General features: G+C 50.8%; 11 protein-coding genes across 11 annotated transcripts; 6 read left to right on the top strand and 5 right to left on the bottom strand.

The window, feature by feature from the left end:
* Nucleotides 1–719: 719 nt before the first annotated feature.
* M438DRAFT_85911 (uncharacterized protein) lies at nt 720–1,383 on the bottom strand. Its single transcript, XM_029910364.1, has 2 exons — nt 1,171–1,383; nt 720–1,112 (listed from the first exon to the last, which is right to left on the bottom strand). The coding sequence occupies exons 1-2, from the start codon at nt 1,205–1,207 to the stop codon at nt 829–831; spliced, it is 321 nt and encodes a 106-aa protein (XP_029764707.1). The 5' UTR covers nt 1,208–1,383; the 3' UTR covers nt 720–828.
* Nucleotides 1,102–2,947, bottom strand: M438DRAFT_85956 (actin-related protein-like protein 6). The gene is made up of 2 exons (XM_029910365.1): nt 1,171–2,947; nt 1,102–1,112 (listed from the first exon to the last, which is right to left on the bottom strand). The coding sequence occupies exon 1, from the start codon at nt 2,845–2,847 to the stop codon at nt 1,561–1,563; it is 1,287 nt and encodes a 428-aa protein (XP_029764706.1). The 5' UTR covers nt 2,848–2,947; the 3' UTR covers nt 1,102–1,112; nt 1,171–1,560.
* Nucleotides 2,948–3,010: 63 nt separating this feature from the next.
* On the top strand, nt 3,011–4,084 carry M438DRAFT_264744 (uncharacterized protein; the record flags this gene model as incomplete). Its single annotated transcript, XM_029899967.1, has 1 exon — nt 3,011–4,084. The coding sequence occupies one exon, from the start codon at nt 3,011–3,013 to the stop codon at nt 4,082–4,084; it is 1,074 nt and encodes a 357-aa protein (XP_029764705.1).
* A 186-nt stretch (nt 4,085–4,270) lies between these two features.
* On the bottom strand, nt 4,271–5,006 carry M438DRAFT_361844 (uncharacterized protein; the record flags this gene model as incomplete). The annotated part of the gene is made up of 2 exons (XM_029907536.1): nt 4,708–5,006; nt 4,271–4,654 (listed from the first exon to the last, which is right to left on the bottom strand). The coding sequence occupies exons 1-2, from the start codon at nt 4,834–4,836 to the stop codon at nt 4,271–4,273; spliced, it is 513 nt and encodes a 170-aa protein (XP_029764704.1). The 5' UTR covers nt 4,837–5,006.
* Nucleotides 5,007–6,901: 1,895 nt separating this feature from the next.
* Nucleotides 6,902–7,633, top strand: M438DRAFT_331422 (uncharacterized protein; the record flags this gene model as incomplete). The annotated part of the gene is made up of 1 exon (XM_029903406.1): nt 6,902–7,633. The coding sequence occupies one exon, from the start codon at nt 6,902–6,904 to the stop codon at nt 7,631–7,633; it is 732 nt and encodes a 243-aa protein (XP_029764703.1).
* Nucleotides 7,634–9,024: 1,391 nt separating this feature from the next.
* M438DRAFT_85875 (uncharacterized protein) lies at nt 9,025–10,712 on the bottom strand. Its single transcript, XM_029910363.1, has 3 exons — nt 10,284–10,712; nt 9,771–10,230; nt 9,025–9,720 (listed from the first exon to the last, which is right to left on the bottom strand). The coding sequence occupies exons 1-3, from the start codon at nt 10,359–10,361 to the stop codon at nt 9,392–9,394; spliced, it is 867 nt and encodes a 288-aa protein (XP_029764702.1). The 5' UTR covers nt 10,362–10,712; the 3' UTR covers nt 9,025–9,391.
* Nucleotides 10,713–10,934: 222 nt separating this feature from the next.
* On the bottom strand, nt 10,935–12,367 carry M438DRAFT_264911 (26S proteasome subunit P45; the record flags this gene model as incomplete). Its single annotated transcript, XM_029899977.1, has 3 exons — nt 10,935–11,814; nt 11,872–12,101; nt 12,158–12,367. 3 exons carry the CDS (start codon nt 12,365–12,367, stop codon nt 10,935–10,937), a joined length of 1,320 nt encoding a protein of 439 aa, XP_029764701.1.
* A 395-nt stretch (nt 12,368–12,762) lies between these two features.
* On the top strand, nt 12,763–15,054 carry M438DRAFT_361841 (t-complex protein 1 subunit delta; the record flags this gene model as incomplete). The annotated part of the gene is made up of 7 exons (XM_029907535.1): nt 12,763–12,810; nt 12,866–12,917; nt 12,968–12,990; nt 13,047–13,076; nt 13,132–13,161; nt 13,223–14,029; nt 14,088–15,054. 7 exons carry the CDS (start codon nt 12,763–12,765, stop codon nt 14,730–14,732), a joined length of 1,635 nt encoding a protein of 544 aa, XP_029764700.1. The 3' UTR covers nt 14,733–15,054.
* On the top strand, nt 14,912–15,728 carry M438DRAFT_85838 (uncharacterized protein). Its single transcript, XM_029910362.1, has one exon. The coding sequence runs from the start codon at nt 15,126–15,128 to the stop codon at nt 15,663–15,665; it is 540 nt and encodes a 179-aa protein (XP_029764699.1). The 5' UTR covers nt 14,912–15,125; the 3' UTR covers nt 15,666–15,728.
* A 57-nt stretch (nt 15,729–15,785) lies between these two features.
* Nucleotides 15,786–18,836, top strand: M438DRAFT_394176 (uncharacterized protein; the record flags this gene model as incomplete). Its single annotated transcript, XM_029909152.1, has 3 exons — nt 15,786–15,858; nt 15,919–16,284; nt 16,614–18,836. The coding sequence occupies exons 1-3, from the start codon at nt 15,814–15,816 to the stop codon at nt 18,834–18,836; spliced, it is 2,634 nt and encodes an 877-aa protein (XP_029764698.1). The 5' UTR covers nt 15,786–15,813.
* Nucleotides 18,837–19,162: 326 nt separating this feature from the next.
* Nucleotides 19,163–19,872, top strand: M438DRAFT_342098 (DNA-directed RNA polymerase I polypeptide). The gene is made up of 3 exons (XM_029904667.1): nt 19,163–19,324; nt 19,505–19,739; nt 19,806–19,872. Exons 1-3 carry the CDS (start codon nt 19,213–19,215, stop codon nt 19,822–19,824), a joined length of 366 nt encoding a protein of 121 aa, XP_029764697.1. The 5' UTR covers nt 19,163–19,212; the 3' UTR covers nt 19,825–19,872.
* The last annotated feature ends 545 nt before the right edge of the window (nt 19,873–20,417 follow it).

Genomic DNA, 20,417 nt, shown 5'->3' with positions numbered 1-20,417 from the left:
AAGAGAGGGCATTCTGTTTTGTGGTGAATTCTTTGTGAAGTGAGGAGACCAACCGTCTAACACTTTTCGAAACCTGTGTTCAATCCGTGGACCAAGGAAACATGAATGCTCTCGAAGAAAGGCCCCTGATGTGATGCCAAAGTCCAAATGAACGAACTTGCATCCAAAGGCTGACCACTGCCAAAGCTGTGAAGCCCAAGTGAGGATTTCATCTAACGGACCAAAGCCTCGATGAGCACCTGTCTCTCCTCCATGCGCTGGATCTGCTCCTTTCCTTCCTTGGCCATCTGCTCCATGCAGTCGATCATAGCCTTCTGGATGGTGATTGACTTGTCCATCTGCTTGAGAACAGTGCCAACCTCGCTGATACCACCCTCGAGACCTTTCTCAATTTCCTTTGCCTTACGCTTGAAGGCGGCCTTGTGTTTCTTGAAGAGCTCCATCTGGAGGTCCAGGAGTTCCTGAGTGGCCTCGATCTTGTAGAGGATGTCGGCGAGTTTGGGGTTCTTGAGCATCTTGCTGATCTCGGTGGCGGTGCGGGTTGACATGCTTGCTTTGTGCTGTACTTGTTAGACAAGGAGATCAATGCATAAGGGGGTAGGTATGTTCGACTCACGTGTTGTCACGTGTTATGGATTGATGAATTGTTTTGTTGAGAAAGGAGTTGCGCGTGGAGAGGAAGAGGTTGGAAGCCCACAGCGTGTCTTATAGGGGTCAGTCGCGGAATTCGTCGACAGGGTGATCGAAGTGAGATTGAAGGTCGATGTGGTACTCAAGCGACGAGACGACTCACTCTTGGTTCGTTCGCGATGATGTCCACTCCGAAGATCAGTGAAGGAGATGTCCATCAAGGATTACACTCGAGCATATCGCCGTGACTAAACCCAATGCACGCTCTCTCATCATGTGAGTGGTGGTGATCAACAAGACCACCATGGCCTCGCGGACACATTCACCAAAAGCACCGACCAGGAAGTGCGAGCTTCTATCAGGATTCAGAGTAACCAGCATGGCTTTCCAAGTCCTAGAGTCTGGCACGTGGGTGATATCTTCTACAAGAATAATGGCAAAGTGGTCGACATTGAACTGAGGATAGATGAAGTGGGCATGGGCTATGTAAACAGTGTTGTTAGAGGTAGTTACATTATATGTTAATGTTTGTAGTTTTACCTTTGATTTGCTGACGGAGTTCAAGGAACGAAGGCATGGTTGTTTGATATGGTCTTGTTATCACTTCTTGGTGAGCGGTATAGATTTCGAACGATGAGATGGATCAACTACAAACGCAAAGGCCGGGGTAATCGTCTTTGTGATCATAGAATCGTGGTGCTATCTCGTATCGTCACGACGATTGGGCCTCGCGCTCCAAGCTTTGGACAGAAAGGCATTTTTCAAACATGCTGCCGAAACGCATAGTTTTCTCTGGTAGGCCAAGTCTTCTCTGTAGACCAACTCCTCAAGCCCAGAGGACGAGGGTGCTACTAGTCCAGCTAGAAAGCTCGTCCAGTAGTCATATATTTCGAGGTTGTTTGGGAATGAGTTCATTTGTCGTTATCATCGTCATATGTCTTTTCCATTGGTAGGCCTTCTCACAGCGAACTGCCTCGTCACCCAGTTAGGCCCATGCTCTTGATACTCTTGCCTGGTGATCAAGACATTTTTCATAAGATCTTGATCTGCAGCCATGCGACAACCTCCTTGCCAAGTAGACGTGATGGGATTCTCCGCCCTTCGTACTCTGACGACCATGTCCTCGGGAGCGAGCATCCTTACTCCCTTCTCGACTCTCTCCACAAATCCCGGTATCAGTGTGTTGCCGCCTACCAGCAAGATATTGGCTAGGAAGGGCTGCCAGAGGAGTTCAGGGAGTGTGGACAGCGATTGGAAAAGAGTTTCGGCTATACCACATTGAGGCATTGCGATATCTGAGGGTGTAAAGAGAATCTCTGGGACGACGAAGCGTTCATTGCCTAGGGGGAAGACTTCCTCTCGAGTTGCCAAAGGATCAGTTGGCTGTTTGACACCCAGTCTTTCCATCTTGGCTCGATACGAAGGGTCATGGGGACGTGTGAAGCCTCGGTGATGTGTCTCGTAGTCAGGCAAGACGTAATCCACGACTATAGATGAATGTTTCGCTTTTGCAGCTTCCAAGTCTGAGGGGAAGTCCGAGGATAGGAAACAGGCATCTTCTTTGATTTGTGAGACGATGTGGGGTTCGTCGATGAGGGAGAAGTGCCGCAGAGAGATGAGTTCGGCGAGGTAATTGGATAGATGTTTGCCGCCTATATCCAGTCTGCGGATGGCTGGGTTTATGGGCCGACCTGCCAGCAAAGGGGTGATTGTTGTATGACTGTGGCCGCTGTCTATTACGAGGAGGGCATCTGCCGGGTTGATGACAGATGGGTCTGCAAGGGGAGGGTCATTGAATAGAGAGCGGGTGTCGTTGTAGGCGTTCAATGATGGAGCAGTAGTACGATATACAGCGGCGAAGTCAAAGTGCTCAAAGACCATCTGGTCCAAGTTCTGAGTGAGCTGGAGAGGAGCATTTGCTTGTTCGGTGATGATCAAGTTTGTGTCTGCCGTGTCGCATTGTAGGATTTGCAGCTCGTTGTCCAAGACGGCGACTTCGGCAGGCCAGTTGACGACATAGCCCTTTTGTACCGGGCGGCGAAAGGTCATCTCGCCATAGTCGGTGCATTGCGACAGCTGTGATCCAACATAAGTCTTGCCATCTCGAGATTTGGCAACACAGTTGGGTGCAACATGGCAGGTATTGTCGCTATCTGATGAGGCGTATCCGGCTTTCAAGGACCATGCGCCGACGTCGACGACAAGTGTTGGCGACATTTAGAGCGAATTTTTGACGTCTTGTCCATGTTGGTATTGTCCGTGTCGAGTTGGTCGGGCGGTGGCCGCAAACTCCCCCGAAGCCTTCAAACTTTTGACTTTGCCCTCCAAATAATTTGTCCACCTTTGTCGCATTCCTCACACATCAACACACTCGCTCGCCATGTCCTCCTCACAGACACTCATACATCTTGCACAGACTCAGCGTGCTCTGGTCGCCCAATTCCTCGCCTCTCTCGCTCCGAACCCCTCTGCCGACTCGTCCACCCAACTTCCACCCAACCCGCCGAACCCTCTGCATGTCCTTCGCGACAGTGCCACCTTGCTCAAGGCACACACGACAAAGCTCGCTCTTCTCCTCATCAACAAACCCTTCACCCCCACCGCCGTCACCTCTGTCCTCCGCGATGCGACTCAAACCTGTCTCCCCGCCATGATGAGCGCCGTCGAGCTCTGCCGTCCAGACATCTGGGGTGTCTTCCTGCACCACCAAGTTGTCGCAAAAGTCCGTGCCGTCATGCGCGAGATGGTCTCTTTCCTGGAGGAAGTCCTGGACACTGCTCAAGAAAACACTTCGAATCACTCAAAAGACACTCTTGCTTCGACTGGTGTGCTGTGGGATGCTTGTGATGGTTTGATCCAATTGGAGACTACTGGAATCGCTGGACTTGCTGTCTTGAAGGCCCAGGAGCTGCGGGACACCATCAACGACGCCATTCAGGAATTGAAAGAGTGGGAAGAGGGTGATGGCGAGGATGAGGACGACGAGGACGAAGATGACGATGCACATTCAACCAGCGACGATGACCAAGAAGATCGCGAAAGAGATGATCAAGACGAGTTCGACGACATGTTCTCCGCCGCCAACAGCCTTCCCAAGGACCGTCCAGACCTGAAAGAGCGCCTACAAACCACCGCCGATAAGTTGAAAAAGATACAGTTCCTCTACGCCGCAATCACAAAACGCAGACTCAAGACCTTTACGGCCGACATCGCTTCGAAGAAGGTCAACATCTTGACTCTGGACAAGCTTATGCACTTGCTCAAGGAATTACCCGAGTCTGTCGATGATCTTGCAAATGCCTTCTATGAGCTCGACGCCGACCAAGTGGATACCATCCTCGCAAGCTGTGTCGCCAATGCATGTTCAGCAGCCGAACTCCTCAAGACCGACTGGAACGGCAAAGACGATGAATTCACGGCCTGGGTCACAAAGTGGACTTCGGTTGTCAAATAAGAAAGATTCAAGGACGAAAAGAAAAAAGTGTTATTCGAATAAAATATTCCCGCTCCAGAAAAAAAAGATGCAAGCCACCCCTTGGATATCATAAAAGACCATGTACAGTTTTCAAACTTCCCCTTGCAGCACATGTGCTGTTTCTCCCCCTTCAACTTCCAGCATACTTCATTCTTGTATCAACATTTACAGAATGAAAGCAATGGCACCAGCACCGACAGCCATCAAGCTAGCACCAACCTGCATGGCACCGCCAGTCGAGATAGCGCTGACAGCGGCGGCAGAGCTGGTAGCAGAGCCAGAGACAGCAGCAGCCTTGGCAGTAGCGGAGCCAGAAACCGAAGCGGCAGCAGAACCGGAAGCGGAAGAGCCAGTGGCAGCGAGAAGAGTACCGCAGCGAGTCTTGGCCAAGTTCTGGATGTTCTGGAGGTCCTCGGCAGAGCAGTCAGAGTTCTGGAGAAGACAGGTTGTGCCGGCGGCGAGGAAGGCCTTGGAGCCGGTTGTGCAGAGGCAGATGGGGTCGGTGGCTTCGCAGCCCGAAGAAGCGACTGCGGATTGAATGCAGGTCAACTGCAAAGAATTCAGATCAATTGTGTTGGTTCTCGGACCGTGTCTGAACTTACGCCGCAAGTGGGGACACCCTCAGTAAGGTCGACGGGAGTAGAGACGGCAGCAGAGGCAGAAGAGGTGGCAGAGGCGGCCATGGCGCCGGCGAAGAAGATGGCAATGGAAGCGTAAGCACGGAACTGCATGGTGGCGGTGTTTGTGGTGGTGTTGTTAAGAAGATTAAAGAGTGTCGTAGTAGTATATCGAAGTCGTTTGAAGAAAGAGCGATGTATTGAAGAGAGAGTGTAGTTGTGTGAATCGATTATCAGCAAAAGAATAGAGAAAGAAGCAAGGCCCTCCTTATAACATGCAGTGCAACCATCCAAAGGCTCCTGCTCAAACTCCCGCGTCTATTCTTTTCCTGCTTCCTGCCAACTCCCCACTTTGTTGATCCAATTGAGCTTTCAGCCAGATTTGGATCTTTCTCATCTATCGTCTTCTGAAACAGTGAGGTGCGTCCCACGAGTCGTGGGTTAGCTTTCCCTAGCTCCAAACGGTGCCGGGTTTATCAGAGCACCGGTACCTGCATCTTTGCTGTTTCGGTCTCGCTCTGCCTATTTTCATCAATTGTGCAATTTATCTTCGTTGAGCCTTCCTCGTTAATGTCTTTGACGTGTTCACTCTGCAGGAGAAAAATCCTCGAGCATCGGGATTGAAGAGACGAATTGACCTGTCTGTTCTGTCCTTCCTTCCAGCTCGTGCTCATTTCCAAGAAGCTCGGGCAGAGCAACAGTGCTTCTTACCTTTGGCGTTTCGACCACTTGCTCTGCGATCATCCCTTTTTAGCCTCACAAGATCTACCATTCTTGTAACTCTAATCGTCCTACTCGAGTGCCTTGATGTTGTTCGGTCCTCACTCTGACTCTACCATCAACATGTCAACAGCCTTGACTCCGACTCTGTCTGCTTTTGATCGCCTCCGCGGATTACTCCATCAAGTCTTTGCAACTCCACATCGCAATTTGGCATCTCTGCTCCGCTGGGCCTTCGGCTGCCACTTCCGTCGCGCTGCCCCTGAGGCCCGGCCCGATCTTTTTCATCTATCGCCAGAGACGAATCTACAACTTCAATCTATCTACACTCTGGGGAGCTCATCACCGGCAGTAGCAAATATGACGGTGCTAAGCAAGACATTCTAGAAATGGATTTCTTCGCCGTTGCACGAAAAGAATTGGATGTTTGTATGATACCGTTGTACTTTCTCGCACGCGAGAAGAGGGTCTGTTCCTTTCGGCAAATCTTTCAACGTTCGTGGCTTTCTTCCAACGTCGCTGCGTCTGTGGACCTCGCATTTCTTTGCAAAAGATGCAGCTCGTTGCGGGGCGCGACTGGACCTCGAGTCAAGCACTACGTTCGTCCAGACTTCAAGCATTCTCAACACCGGACTCTCATCCGCGCTCGCCCGTACCGCCATACCATTGTTTGTAGGTGAGCCGTTGATGCTAAAGAGTCATGGTATTAGGATAGGACTAGAGCCTCTTCTATCCGCCTCTTCTATCCGGCTATCTGAGAATGGCTTGGTATGGAGATCTCAATCAGACAAACAGAACGCGCTTTCTCTGCTTGACGTCTTTGGTCCTCATTCTTTGCATGCTTCTTGCTACACCGATAGCGATGCGCTATGCAGAGTGAACGAAGATGGCTCTTTGCTTTCGCTGTATCAGTATCCGCGATGGCATCCTTAGGTTGTTGGCTGCTTGTCTACGACGATCAAGACTACGCTCACGCCTGTTGGACGTCTGCTCCTTTCCAAGTAAAGGGATACGTGCTATCTGTATTCTCACTGACGAGAATTGTTGGCCCCAAGAAATGATCATCAAGCTTCTAGGCTGTGTATCTTTACCTATCGATGGAGTCACCACTGTGCGATTAATTATTTCCGGCATCACGTCAAGTTTCTACAACAATGTCCAAAACTTGGTATCAGAACTTTCGGGGGCAACATTTTCAACATCACGATTTTCGACATCCCGACCTCTATCATAACGTCACGAGTGTCCACTTCCAGAGCAGACGCCCGAATGCCTATGGTGAGTTGATTTGCGATCGTTCTTGAAACCTATGACTGGTGTTCGGATTCTCCTTTTCACGTCCCAGATGAGTCAACACCACCGTCCTATAAGCATGCGACCGTGTCTCGACTCTTGTAGTTTTCTCCAAACCACTTCCATACGCTTCTTACGTTCTTCAATCATCAACGCAAATTCAACTATGGCCCGACTAGAGCAGTTCGAAAACATGGAGCGTTTTCCTTTCATGGCTCTCCCACCAGAGCTTCGCCTCATGGTTTACGACTTTGCCCTTGAAGACATCAAAAAGTACACGGAACCTCGGGCGCATTTAAAGCAACGTGCAGGCTCAAACGTCCCCCAAAACCCAGTCGCTCTGCTCTGGGTGTCACGATGCATTCGAAACGAAGTACTGTACCCCAATACGTCAGCGCTGGATTTGAGCGTCAGTATACACCGCCAAAAGGCAAACTGGACTGCCGAGTTTACAGGAAAATTATCATACAAATATCTCGCGTTTGCCCCTGCCAATCCCATGAAACGCGGACAGTCATCACCTCGATGGATGGGTATCGAAGATCGCAATGCGCATCAGCTTATTCGTCTGGTCAGATCTGCAGTCTTCAGTTTGAAGCTAAGTCAACACTGCTTTCTGGTAGTCACCCTTACTTTTGGCGATGCAGTTGATCTCACGGTCCGCATCGACAGCAATTGTGCTCGCCTAAACTTCATAAACGACCCTTATGGGCTTTTCAAAGCAGAAAAAGACGATGAGGATGCCATTGCCAAAGTCAAAGCTAGAGTCACGGAGAGATTGGGATATTCTACAGTTTGTACCCAGGAGTTGGTCAAAGGCCTTGCTGGTGACTTGAGTACGCTTGGTGTACACACTGAGAATGGAGACTTCATCACCCTTCCTCCAATATCAAGTTAGAGGGCTGGAGTAGTTATGAAAATCTAGGATTTGAGCATTATCATGACGATACAATCTAGACGATCTCCTTGGGGGGTCCGGATTGGCTCTACTACGATCCCGTGTCCACTCGTGAAAGAAGCTCAGTCAACAATACCCTAATCTTGAGACGGCGCAGCCAAGGTGAATGTCAGCTAGAAGCTAGCAATGGAGAGAAAGGAGATAGGTCTGCATATCACCTCTTCCTCTACGCAAGCTGTGCTCGTGCTTGCCTGACCAACATCAACTTCGACACCTTGGGCCGCAACAGAGTTTGGAGAGTAGCGTCTACCAACTGATGCACATACACCTGATACACCCACCGTGGAGACGGCACACGTCGGATGTCTTCTAAGCGAGAGTAGAGCTTCCTTGCTGACTCCCTTCAAGTACTTGCGACGACTGGGTTTGTTCTAGGGTGCCATGTTATTGGAGACCGATGACCACATAGGTATCGGAGTCACTTTCACAGACAACTTTATCACAAAGGAGATCAACTGTACAATCTTCTCATCGTCACCGAGCTTCTTTTTCTCATTTCGTTAGCACATCCATGTATTTCTGGCACGACCTGGATCTACGGCAATGACTCGGCCAGTCGAATTTGTGATGTTCTCGGTTCAGCCGAGTTAGGCTCTCGCTGTCTGTCTCGCCATAAACTTCCATCCTTGCCAAGAACTAGGTGGGGTTCTCTATGGTATATGAGGAATTATCGGCGATGGCTGATAGTGAAAGTGGTAGAACTGAAATAAGGCGCGAGACAGACGGGAAGCATCTCTTTTCGCAACCGAGGGATGCTTTTTCTGATAGCAGTGAGGTACATCATTGTGGTCGTCACTAAACTCACACAAAGCCACGAAAAAAATTGCACATTTATGGCAAATCCTTTCAGAAACAAACTGTCCAGCAACAAATGACGTTCTTGCCCAGGAATACATCGACAGAGAAACGGCATAGTAAAGACATCCTATCTGCAGTTTGAGATACCATCTCAACCTCAATCTTCATCATGAGCGAAATAGAGCACCCGCGCACGAGGTCGTTCTGTTGTTCGACAAGAAACCAGAACCCAGGAAGCAAACGCTGGGAGCCCCTCTGCCGGGATCATACAGAATTGGAAGGTGAAGGTCACTGATACCAGTCTCTCCTTCCACATCCCAATTCGACGATTACTTCCTGCTTGCCTTCAGCATCACACCTCAAGGGGTCAAAGGAGATATGGACGGGGTGAGAGGGTATACGGACCTGAGTATCTCTCTGGTGCTCTCGCTTGTCTCTCCACTTGCAATCCTGTGAATCGGTGAACAGTGTCGCTGAGCGGGACACCATTGTCACTCAGTGGGACACCTTCGTCGTTGAGCGGGCCACCATTGTCCTCGATCTACGTGATGAAGGAAGAAGAGGACTGGTGGTGGTGTGGAGATTCTTTTTATAGCTGTCCCGTGCCGAGAATCGAGTGGTGACGATCGATGATAGCAATCAGTCACTTTAATATGGTAGCCCCTCAAACTGTCTCTTGAAGTCAAAGAACTAGCTTGGGAGTCGAAGTGACTGGAACATGTCGGTTGATCATACTTGATGTAAAGCTATCAAATATGCATGCTGACAATTTTGTATCACTTGAGTCCAGCTCAGTGCTTTCTCCTTCTCTTGTGTTTCTTTCTCCAATCTCCAAGTAATAGACCATACATTTCTCTCATCGATAATATGTTCCATAAGTATAGTCGCCAAGGTCAATCCTCAATACATAAGACTTCTAGCAAACACGACGACGACCAAGGCCCATTGTGCAGCACCTCCTTTCTTGGCCACCTTTTTCTCAACACCATGACCGCTGACTGAAACGATACTGGGGATGATGACGACGATGCTTGTCGTCGCTCGGGATGGTGTGTTGGCAGGTGTGGCAGGATCGTTGCCGGCGGTGAGATTTGATGAGGTCGAGTTCGATAAGATTGTGGTAGCGAGGGTGGTTGTGTCTGCTGCGATGAGCGTCGTGGATGATTGTAAGCGAGTCGAAGATGCTGTATGGCTAACACTGCAGAAGGAAGACAGATAGCTATGTGCCGCTACACGTTCAGTCAGTAGAGGCGTATACTCTGACATGAGGGCCACTTACCTTGATTGTCGGATGCATCTCCTCCTTCTCCACATGACAACATCACACTCTGGCCACCAACAAACCAGCACTGTCCGGTCGAAGCACCGTTTGCATCAAGCGGCACCTCTCTCGTACCACCAGCGCACTGGTTCTCCTCGAAGAGTCCAAGCGAGCAATGTTGCTGAATACCATTCTGACCGGTCGATACCAAGAAGGATTGGAAGCGATAGGAATTGGTCTGGCAGATGCCTGGTCGTAGCTGCAGCATCGGTTGGGGTTGGGTCGCTCCAAAGCTGGACATCTGCTGACATGCAGTATTGTGGCTAGACGTAAAAAACATGCTTGTGCGTGTGTTGATGCCTGTCGAAGAGACAGAGACACTGCATGCACCATCGATGCAGGCGGATATTGCTGATGTCCAGTTTGCCAGACATGTCGACGCTGAATGCGAGTCGGGATAGGGTGCCATGCAGGCCGACTATGAACATGATCAGCGATGTCTATGCAACAGAAGTCCATGTCTCATGGTACCAAGCAGGGCGGCATCTCGCTATTTGACAGAGCGAGGACAGCCGATGCAGCAAGAACAGCGATGACGAGGAGCTTCATCTTGATGTTGTAGTGAACGTAAGTGGAACTGGACTATATCGGAGTCGTGTTATGTCCTTCGACGGACGCCCCTAGACGGGGTTGCTGAGGGAAGATGAGATGTGTTTGGGATGGGATGAAGCGTAGCGTGGAGAGCACGAGGATTATGCGTGAATCATAAAGAGTTGGAAGGTACTGCAGATTATTTTGTAGCCAAGCAATGGCAGTCGCTACTTTCTGTTAGAGTGGTCAAGTTTGGGTAAGATGTGCCACCGGCGGTGAAACTTGAACTACTCTTCCAAATCACACTTCCATAGTCTGGTCCGATATGTGGCTAGTCTGCAATTGAAAGCTTGTCATGTTTTGGATGATTGAATTTGGTGTATAAGTTATTCTACTACACCCTTTCTCCCAGAACGCCTTCGTGTCAGCTGATGCATGAAAGGGCCCAGTCAAATGCGCCGGGCCGGGTGAAGCCTCCCGAAAAAGTGATTCCTGAATATAAAATTACAACCATGGCATGATGATGTGGAATGGCGGATGAGAGGGAGGTCGTGATAAGAAGAAGAGAATCGACAATTACTCGTTCCTTCTCTAATTGTACTGAGCGTACGCGGCCGTGGAGTTGAACTTGAGACCGCCACGAATGACCTTCTCGACGGCGCTGAGGAAGTCCTTCTCGGTAGCGACCTTTCTGCGGGCACGGATGGCGAACATACCGGCCTCAGTAGCGACAGAACGCAACTCGGCACCGGTCGAGTTGGGGCACAAACGAGAGATGAGCTCCCATCTGATATCGCGCTCGACACTCATACTCTTTGCGTGGATGCGCAAAATGTTGGCGCGGCCCTCCATGTCGGGCAGGGAGAACTCGATCTTACGATCAATACGTCCCGGACGCATAAGAGCGGGATCGAGAGTTGAGGGACGGTTGGTAGCGAACATGACCTTGATGTTTCCACGAGCGTCGAAACCATCGAGCTGAGTGATAAGCTCGAGCATAGTACGTTGCACCTCGTTGTCACCACCAGCACCGTCATCGAAACGGGCACCACCAACAGCATCAATTTCATCGAAGAAGATGATGCAAGCCTTCTTTGTGCGGGCCATCTCGAAGAGCTCACGAACCATACGGGCACCCTCACCAACGTACTTTTGCACCAGCTCAGAACCAATGACACGAATGAAAGTGGCGTCTGTTCGGTTGGCGACAGCTCTGGCGCAAAGAGTCTTACCGGTTCCGGGAGGACCGTAGAGAAGGGCACCCTTGGGAGGGTCGATTCCCAGGTGGACGAAGCGTTCTGGTGACAGCAGGGGCATTTCGACGACTTCGCGAAGCTTCTCAATCTGCTCCTTGCAACCACCAACATCACCGTAGGTAACGTCCGGCTTGTCTTCGACTGTCATCATGGTGACTGAGGGGTCGATCTTGGGTGGCAGGGGAAGCATGATTTGGTACTTGTTACGATCGACACTGTAAGTAGCATGTTAGTGGGATGCCTAGACGAATTGATGGGCAAATATAACTCACCCTACTCTCATGCCTTCCTCGATATCGGTAGGAGAGACGCGCTCGCCGAGGTTGACGACAAACTTTGCTATTTGTTTGACGTTGATGACATATTTGCTCTTCTCTGAATCCTTTTCATCGGGGATGATCTTTGTGCAGCGGGCGACTTGGAGCGGTTGCTCTTCTTGCATGCGTTGTCTATCGGCGGCGATATCCCAGAGATGCGGAGGGGCGAGACCAGTGTCTGACTCCTATGAGGGCATGAGTATGGCTGCTGCTGCATATGTGTAGTATGATCTGATTGTACCTTGACACCAATCTTCTCGTTGACGCTAGTCTGACGGTCCTTGATCTCCTTCTCCAGCTTCTTGAGGGCGGCGGCATATGGAGCGGCGCCGTATGTCTTTAGCACCTGGATATCCTCGTCGGACAAGGGAGTGATCTTCTTCTCCTCGGGTTCATCATCGGCAAACTTCTTCTGATATTTCTCCCAGTTCTGACCCGTGGCGCTGGGCATGGCGGCGGTGGTTTAGATGGTGATGACGAATGCGGGAGTGAAGTGAGGGTTCGTGATAAGGCCGGAGGACAGATGGCGGACGAGCGATGAGATATTCGGCCGTCCAGAGAGTCGAGAGATGGAGCGAGACGAGGCTGATGGCAGATGCGGATTGTGTTGTTGTGAGTGAATAGAGATGGAACAGCGATGGCGCGGATGGAAGCTCTCGCCGCAACATGACGAGCAGCAGCTCCAGCCAGAAACAGCCTTGGCAAGCTTTCCCGACGCCGACGCTGGAGGTTCGAAAATTAATATCATCGACAAGAGCACTAGAAACAACTCCTGTTTCCCGCTGCTTGATTCGTATCCAGGCCATCTCTTGCTCGTCGCATACCACATAATACACAGCAGAGATCATGTCACACCAAAACCCGGCCACCAACGCCGGCAACGCCGCCTTCAAGGTAAGAACTGTCCCCAAACACTCCGCTGTCTCCTATCAATGCTGATGTCTAGTAGGACAAGGAGAAGCCTCAGGCTGTGCGCACTGCCAACATTACTGCCGCCAGAGGTATGTACTATCCTTGCGCCCATCTCTATACCCCTACTGACCCTGTCTAGCTGTCTCCGATGCCATTCGTACCGTAAGCTAAGCGCCGAAACCACTATACTTGGACTTCTATTGACTTACAGCTACCAGTCGCTTGGTCCCAGAGGAATGGACAAGATGGTATGCATATCTGATATCCACATCTGTTTGCGCAAGTCGCTGACCATGACCACAGATCCAAACCGGCAAGGGCGAGACCATTATCGTAAGACTACTCGAAACACCGCTCCTACATCCCTCGATCCCGTACTGATAGCTCGGATCAGACCAACGATGGCAACACCATGTTGCGCGACATGTCCGTCATGCACCCCGCCGCAAAGATGCTCGTCGACCTCGCAAACGCTCAAGATATTGAGGCTGGTGATGGAACTACTTCAGTCGTCGTTATTGCTGGATCTCTCCTCGGTGCCTCTGAGCGCCTGCTCCAAAAGGGTCTCCACCCTACCATCATCTCCGACTCGTTCCAACGCGCCGCAAAGCACGCCGTCGAGGTCCTCACTTCAATCTCCATCCCCATCAACCTTTCCGACAGACAGACCCTCCTCAAGGCCGCTTCAACTTCGCTCTCCTCCAAGATTGTCGCACAAGAACCCAAGCTCGCCCCCATGGCCGTCGACTCGGTCCTCAGAATCATCGACCCCAAAACTGCCGACAACGTCGACCTGAAGAACATTCGTATCCTCAAGAAGCCCGGTGGTGTCATCGATGACAGTGAGATGGTTGATGGTCTGGTCCTGAACCAGCAGGTTGTAAAGAGCGGCGGTGGTCCTACCAGAATTGAGAAGGCTAGAATTGCCCTCATCCAATTCCAGCTCAGCCCGCCGAAACCCGACATGGAGAACCAGATTGTTGTCAACGACTACAGACAGATGGACAAGATCTTGAAAGAGGAGAGAACATACCTGCTCAACATGGTCAAGAAGATCAAGAAGGCAAAGTGCAACGTGCTCTTCATCCAAAAATCTATCCTCAGAGACGCCGTCAACGACCTGTCGCTGCATTTCCTTGCCAAGCTTGGTATCATGTGTGTCAAGGACATTGAGAGAGACGAGGTTGAGTTCATCTGCAAGGTACGGCATTCCATTCTTCACCTTGCTCGAGATATGCAGCATACTGATTTATCCACAGAGCACTGGTTGCAAGCCCATCGCAGACATCGACTCATTCACAGAGGACAAGCTCGCTAGCGCAGACCTTATCGAGGAGGTTTCATCGCTCGGCTCGCGCATCACCAAGGTCACCGGCATTAAGTCGACAGGTCCCACCGCTCCCAAGACCGTCAGCATCATCTGCAGAGGTGCCAACCCCCTCATTCTCGACGAGGCCGAGAGAAGTTTGCACGACGCACAGTGTGTTTTGCGCTGTCTGGTAAAGAAGAAGGCCATGCTTCCCGGTGGTGGTTCGCCGGAAATGGCTGTTTCGCACTCCCTTTCAAGACTCGCACTCACCTCCTCATACCCGGACAACATCTGCTTCAAGGCCTTTGCCGAAGCCCTCGAAGTCGTTCCTATCACCCTGGCAGAAAACGCCGGTCTCAACTCCATTAAGGTTGTCACAGAGCTCAGATCACGACACGCAAACGGCGAGACGAATGTCGGTGTCAGCATCAAGCGTGGAGGCGTTGGTGTCATGGGTGGTGAGGTTGGAGGCAACGCTGGAGAAGGTGGTGAGGGTGTCATGCAGCCCCTTCTCGTCAGCACCAGCGCCATCGAGTTGGCCGCCGAGACCGTCAAGATGATCTTGAGAATTGACGACATTGCCCTGAGCAGGTAAACAAGAAACGCTCGAGTTGTTTTGATACCTTTTAGCATGAAACAAAAAGATACAGTTGATAAACAGGCTATATTCGAAGTCTGTAACCACAAAACAAAAATGTAAAATGAGCATGAAGAAGTGTATAACAGCCATGATCACTTGATGTCCGCCCGTTTGTGGAAGGAGGTCTCCGTGCAGGTACCTGATATCCCAGCTCTCACATCAGGTCAGATCAGTATGCACGCATGTTGAAGACCTGCAAGGTTCACAGCGCCTCCAAAAGCCACACCCGCAGATTACTAACAATAAACAAGAAATGTCAATACAGTGCCGAAAAGCAGACATTCGTCCATTACAATCGAAAGACCTCCCTATGCTAAGCTTTGTCACTTCGACTCTCAAGCCGTGGCGATGCGCATCGTCCCCCCTATCAAAATGCACAATGATTTCCAGAAAGAGCACATCGACCACAGAGAGCGACTATCTGACGCCCTCTCCTTGGACGTAGCTCTACTTTCGGTAATTATCGTGCATTTTTACCGGCAGTATCAGTGGCAGGCATTAGCACACGGGGATGGAGGATACAGCATATGGAGGACAGCTTTCTTATCAAGAGTTTGTGTTGAACAAGACATCATGCACAGGGTGCTCATCCAAAAATGTCGAGAAGCAAGTGATCTTCAAAGACAGCAGGGGCTAGAATTTCTTCATATGCCCCCATCCGCGCCGTTGAGTAGAGTTTGTGCTGAGATGTGGAGAAATAGGAAAACCAATAGCGGCAATACCGACAAGCTTGTCTTGTCTGGGTACGTGCATGGAGAAAGACGAGACAAGACAGGACTCCAAGGATATGCAGGTGTGGGATGTGCTACTTGTGTTACTCGTGGAGGAGTGAATCAAGCTGTGAACATGCTTGTCGCAGAGCTGACCTTGAAAGATGTGCTGATTTGAGGTCTGGTTCAAGAGGTTGGTCAGGGCGCGAATCTGGAGATGTGGGCGATGTTGGCTTGGCGGGCCTAAACGAACGCCTCGACGCAACTTTGACGAAAGCAACGTGCAAGTCGTCGGGCGGCGACGGGACGGTCTATGGGGATGCGCCATGTGTTTGATGGGATTGGGGGGTGGGCTGGGTAGAAGCGGTGTCGTAGGTACCTATGTACAAGATTTCTTCCCCTTCCTGTTGTTGATTCTTCCATCTCCAAAGCTGTTATTGCTGGAATTGGTTGCTTTTGGACCGTCTCTTGACAGCTCTTGGTGGTTGCTTTTGTCGCAGCGTAACGCGCCGATAACCCCGATCTCGTCTCTCCATCCGCCGATCTCCTGCTCTGCTGTCATCACGTCGCCAGGTCTCGCTGTCTGCTCTGCATCGACATCCAGCGGTCAAGGATCCACATTGTTCCTCCCCTTTACTCCCACGACATCCGCGACCACGCACGATAAGACGTCGATATTCTTGGTTACTCTGCATAACCCACCTTCGGTCCCCCGCCTACTCATCCACCTCGAAGCCTGCGACAATCCAGCCAGCCGACTCTCCGGACAGGTTCAACCCTCGTATCCTCCAGCTAGAGTATGCCGTGTTGCCCTGTTGTCTCACACGAATTACTCAACTAAGATAGTTTGTAGCACTCGTTATCTGCTTTTGCAATTCTGCGAGCATCCGTCCCCTTTCTCCCTTGCACTCAGCCTTCACTTTCAAGTTGCCTACGAACGACTCGACAAGCTAGCGACTCCATCTCTCGCCTGCTTCACGCTTCTTAGATCAAGGTTATGAGGTAGCACCCTCTCCACCATATTACAACCGCTTCGAACAAGCACAATTCCGCCATATACCACACAATGTCTTCTGATCAGCCACGACGTCGGTTCGATCCGACCCCCGTCGAGACTTCTTCAAAGTCGAGTCGGCAAGCAGCACCTACTGAGGAGAACGCGGCTCCTCGCAGATTCAATGTTCAACCCGCCGAGACCACAACACGAAGCAGCAAGGACAACAACAACCAAACCCCGCCGAGGCGTTTTTCTCCAACACCTGTCGAGACAAGTTCAAAAAGCTCGAGGGAAACGCAGCAGTCACCGCAGCCTGCTAGAAGGTTCGCTCCTGAACCCGTTGAGACGAGTGTGAAGAGCAGCAAAGATAGGGAACAAACACTACAGACCACGAGGCGATTTGCTCCAGAGCCTGTCGAGACAAGCACGAAGAGCTCTCGAAATCCGGATCTGCCGGCAGAGAAGCCCAAGTCTCGTTTCCTGCCACAACCCATAGAGATGACCTCCAACAGCAATCGTGCCAAGTCAAGATCACCGCTATCAAACTCGCCCCAAACAAAGTCACCTCAGACCAAGTCACCTCCTAACGAGAAGTCGACTCCCTCATCAACACCTCAGGAAGCCCCCGCCGAAAAGCCAAAGCGACGGTTCGCTCCTCAGCTCATCGACACAGCGACTCGTTCTCGTAAGAACTCGGACGAGAAGCCATCGTGGTCTGCGGATCACAGGACCGACATGACGCCTGGTGAAAGCTCCAGAGTTGCATACAATAACATAGGCCAACAGATTACCATCGCCGATCGCGAAAGGCCGGTATCACCAACCGAGCGACCTCACTTTATTATGCCTTTCGCACGCCGGAAAGATCGATCCGACTCTGCCCGAAGCCATTCGTTCCGTATGCCTGAGCTTGAGACTATCGAGAGCTCTGAGAGTGAACCTAGCGCACCTCCCAGTTTGTCGACGAGCCCCTCTTCCAACGACTTTTCACTCGGAGCAGCCATGGAGCCACACAATAGTGCATACAAACATGCAACAAGAGTTCGTGAAAGCGTGGACGAGACTTTCACTCGCTACTTGCTCGAGCTCGAGGGGAGGAAGGCTCAGGCGAAGCTTCAGGAACAAGCATTGGCAGCATTCCCGAACTCGGACTACCACGAGCCGGTTTCTCACTACTTGAATGCAGAGAGCGAAAGTGAGGACGAGGAAATAGAGGATCGTCCAGCGACATGGGATGGTCATGATGACGATGATTATATGATGAGCGTCCGCACGCCACATGGGCGAGGCTCGACTCACGGAACGTACGAGGTTCGGGAAATGCACCAACACTTCGAAGAGATGGAGCAGGAGCGCAAGGCTGCTGGTACCACACGAAGGCAATCTTCTGTCAAGCCCTCACCATGGTGGAACCCCGCAGGTCACGATTTCGCTGGATCAAACTACCCGGATACAGAGGCGAGAGCCATGCGTGATAGAGCACGTCCGCCTATGCTTGGTGGTGATCTGAAGTTTCCTCGCTCTGCTTCACCTGAACCTGCACGTTTCGATGTGACACAAGGATCCAACCAACTTCGTAGTCAGATGTGCTACTTGACCGAGCAGTCGCAAACTGAAGTATCTCCCGAAGGTCTTTGGGGTGGCAAGAAGTTGTCAGGGGATCCCTCTGAACACCAAAAGAGCACACAAAAGAGTGTGCACACCATTTACAGCCAGAAGAGCGTGACCTCTCAGAACGGCGGAGGACTTTGGGGAGGCTTCTGCGTTGACGACCGCAAATCTGGCGAGAACGGTCTTGCTCCTCCGACAGCTACCATGCAGACTGGATTGATGACACCCGCCGTCGAGCCTCCCAATCCTTTCGAGACTGGTTTCAGCCTGCCTCCACCGACTACACTACCCCAGACGCCGCCCGAGAATGAAGGATTCAATCAAATCGATATCATCCTCAGCGAAGATAATGAGCTGGACGAGCTGATGGAGCAGGAGTTCCCTGATTCTTTCGTCACACAGGTATACAACTACCTCTCACTGGGATACCCGACCATCGCTCGAGCCTACGACGAGGAGCTGTGTAAGATCAGCCACATTCCGATTTCCGAGCTTCGACACGATGATGAAATCGCCAATAAGCTGCCACGGGGCTATATTCGATTGGGAGAGGACTTCGAAGGTAGAGGTGACGGCACAGACCAGGAACTCGAAGAAGATGGTTGTGCAAGATGGATGGCACTGAAAAAGTACATACGCGAATGGGCTCGCCAAGAGAAGAATATGGTCAAGACCGGCTCCACTGGAGGTCTTGCCGGTAACTGGGGCACAGGCGCTAGAAGGGGTAGTTGGGCATGGTAGAAGGAATTTGCTTGTTATTATGCTGCTATCGTTTGCATTGGGATGGCGTTCTCTCTCTCTTTCATGGCGGATTTTGCATTTGAAGCACACGCACACATTATTTGCTTGCTTGGCCACACTTTTCCAGTATATCCCACGATTGATAATTATATTACCAAAAGCAGTCTACTTATCCGAATCACTGTTCAGAAATTGTGTGCTTGAGCATTTGGTGAGAGACGAGGTGGTCGAGGCTCTAGAATTATGCAGATACCTCAGATAGGTTTCACGTGATTATGCACAGCTATGCCGCAGATCCAAAACTTTTTTCCTCCACAACTCCTCCTCCACTTACGGTGCTACCATTTTATTTTATCAACATACATATTCCATCAACATGTCTTTAGTCGGTGCCCTTCTCTTCTGTAACGATTGCGGTGGTCTCCTCGAGAGATGTCCTGCCTCTCAAGCAAACATCGATTGTGATGTCTGTGGCAAGAGAAACCAAAGTAAGCCAATTTTTTGAACCTCACCTCAGACACGAAAGAAAAAGCAGAAAGAGCGAGAATGCCATCTACTCATGTCCAAACTCCCGAACGAGCCTGGCGAAAAATCGAAAAACAGACATTCTCCAAATCAAACACCCCAAATCACTCGTAATTTGAGCACCACTAACTCCAGCAAACCAGACAAATGGCCCACTTCCATCACCACCGAATCAGCACCCACAGCATTCCCCTCTCGTCTCCGCGACGCACGCTCTGAGATTCAAGTCCTCAGCGCAGAGGATCGTGAGACTTGGGCAATGACCACAACAGCATGTCCCCAGTGTGCGAACCCCGAGATGAGATTCAGAGATGTGCAATTGAGAGGTGCGGATGAAGGTAGTACGATTTTCTACAGGTGTCCGAAGTGTGATTATAAGTAAGTTGATGAACAAGCAAGCAGGAGCGATCGGGATTTGGAGCATGAGGGCTAACGTGATGATAGATTTAACACCAACAACTGAGGTTGTGAGGAAGAGAATTTGGGAGAGGATGGTGAGCAGGAGAGGCAGCTACGCCGCAAAGCATTGGACAGGCGTCAGAAAAGTGTTGCTAGTTTGATACCCCCCGTTAACAATTTTTGTTCGTCAATTTTCCTTTTCTCTGAGAGATCACTTCACCATTGCAGCAGGTTTCACTTTCCCTCGCCCATCAGAATTACTCTTACTGCATCTTGTTTCCTCTTCTCACTTCACCCACCTCAATAAAGGGAACTTTCACTTCCAGCCCCGGCCGCTGTGGTCCTTAAATATTTCCGAGTCAGCTTCCATCTCACTCTCTGCCACACGACAACAACTCTCTCGACGGCATCCAGTTGAACACACTACCGTTACTTTTCCATCTCTTGGTTGCAACCCTTTGCACCACGGTTAGTGAGACGCAGTGATCTGCCTTTCACATCCAATCACAACGAACATTGGCTCTCTTCTTTCCTCAGTTTCGCCTGGACAGCTAAAGATCTTGTGAGTATGCGCGCCTTTCTTTCGAGTTTCTCCAAGGCACTGACCTCTAGATTAGCCTGCGTAATGAGCAAATTGAAGGAACTTTGTGCCGTCTG

Source organism: Aureobasidium pullulans (genome assembly GCF_000721785.1).
Source record: "Aureobasidium pullulans EXF-150 unplaced genomic scaffold scaffold_2, whole genome shotgun sequence".
Taxonomy (NCBI): Eukaryota; Fungi; Ascomycota; class Dothideomycetes; order Dothideales; family Saccotheciaceae; genus Aureobasidium; species Aureobasidium pullulans.
The sequence above is the reverse complement of the archived record's forward strand: the minus strand, read 5'-3'. Positions and strand labels throughout refer to the sequence as shown.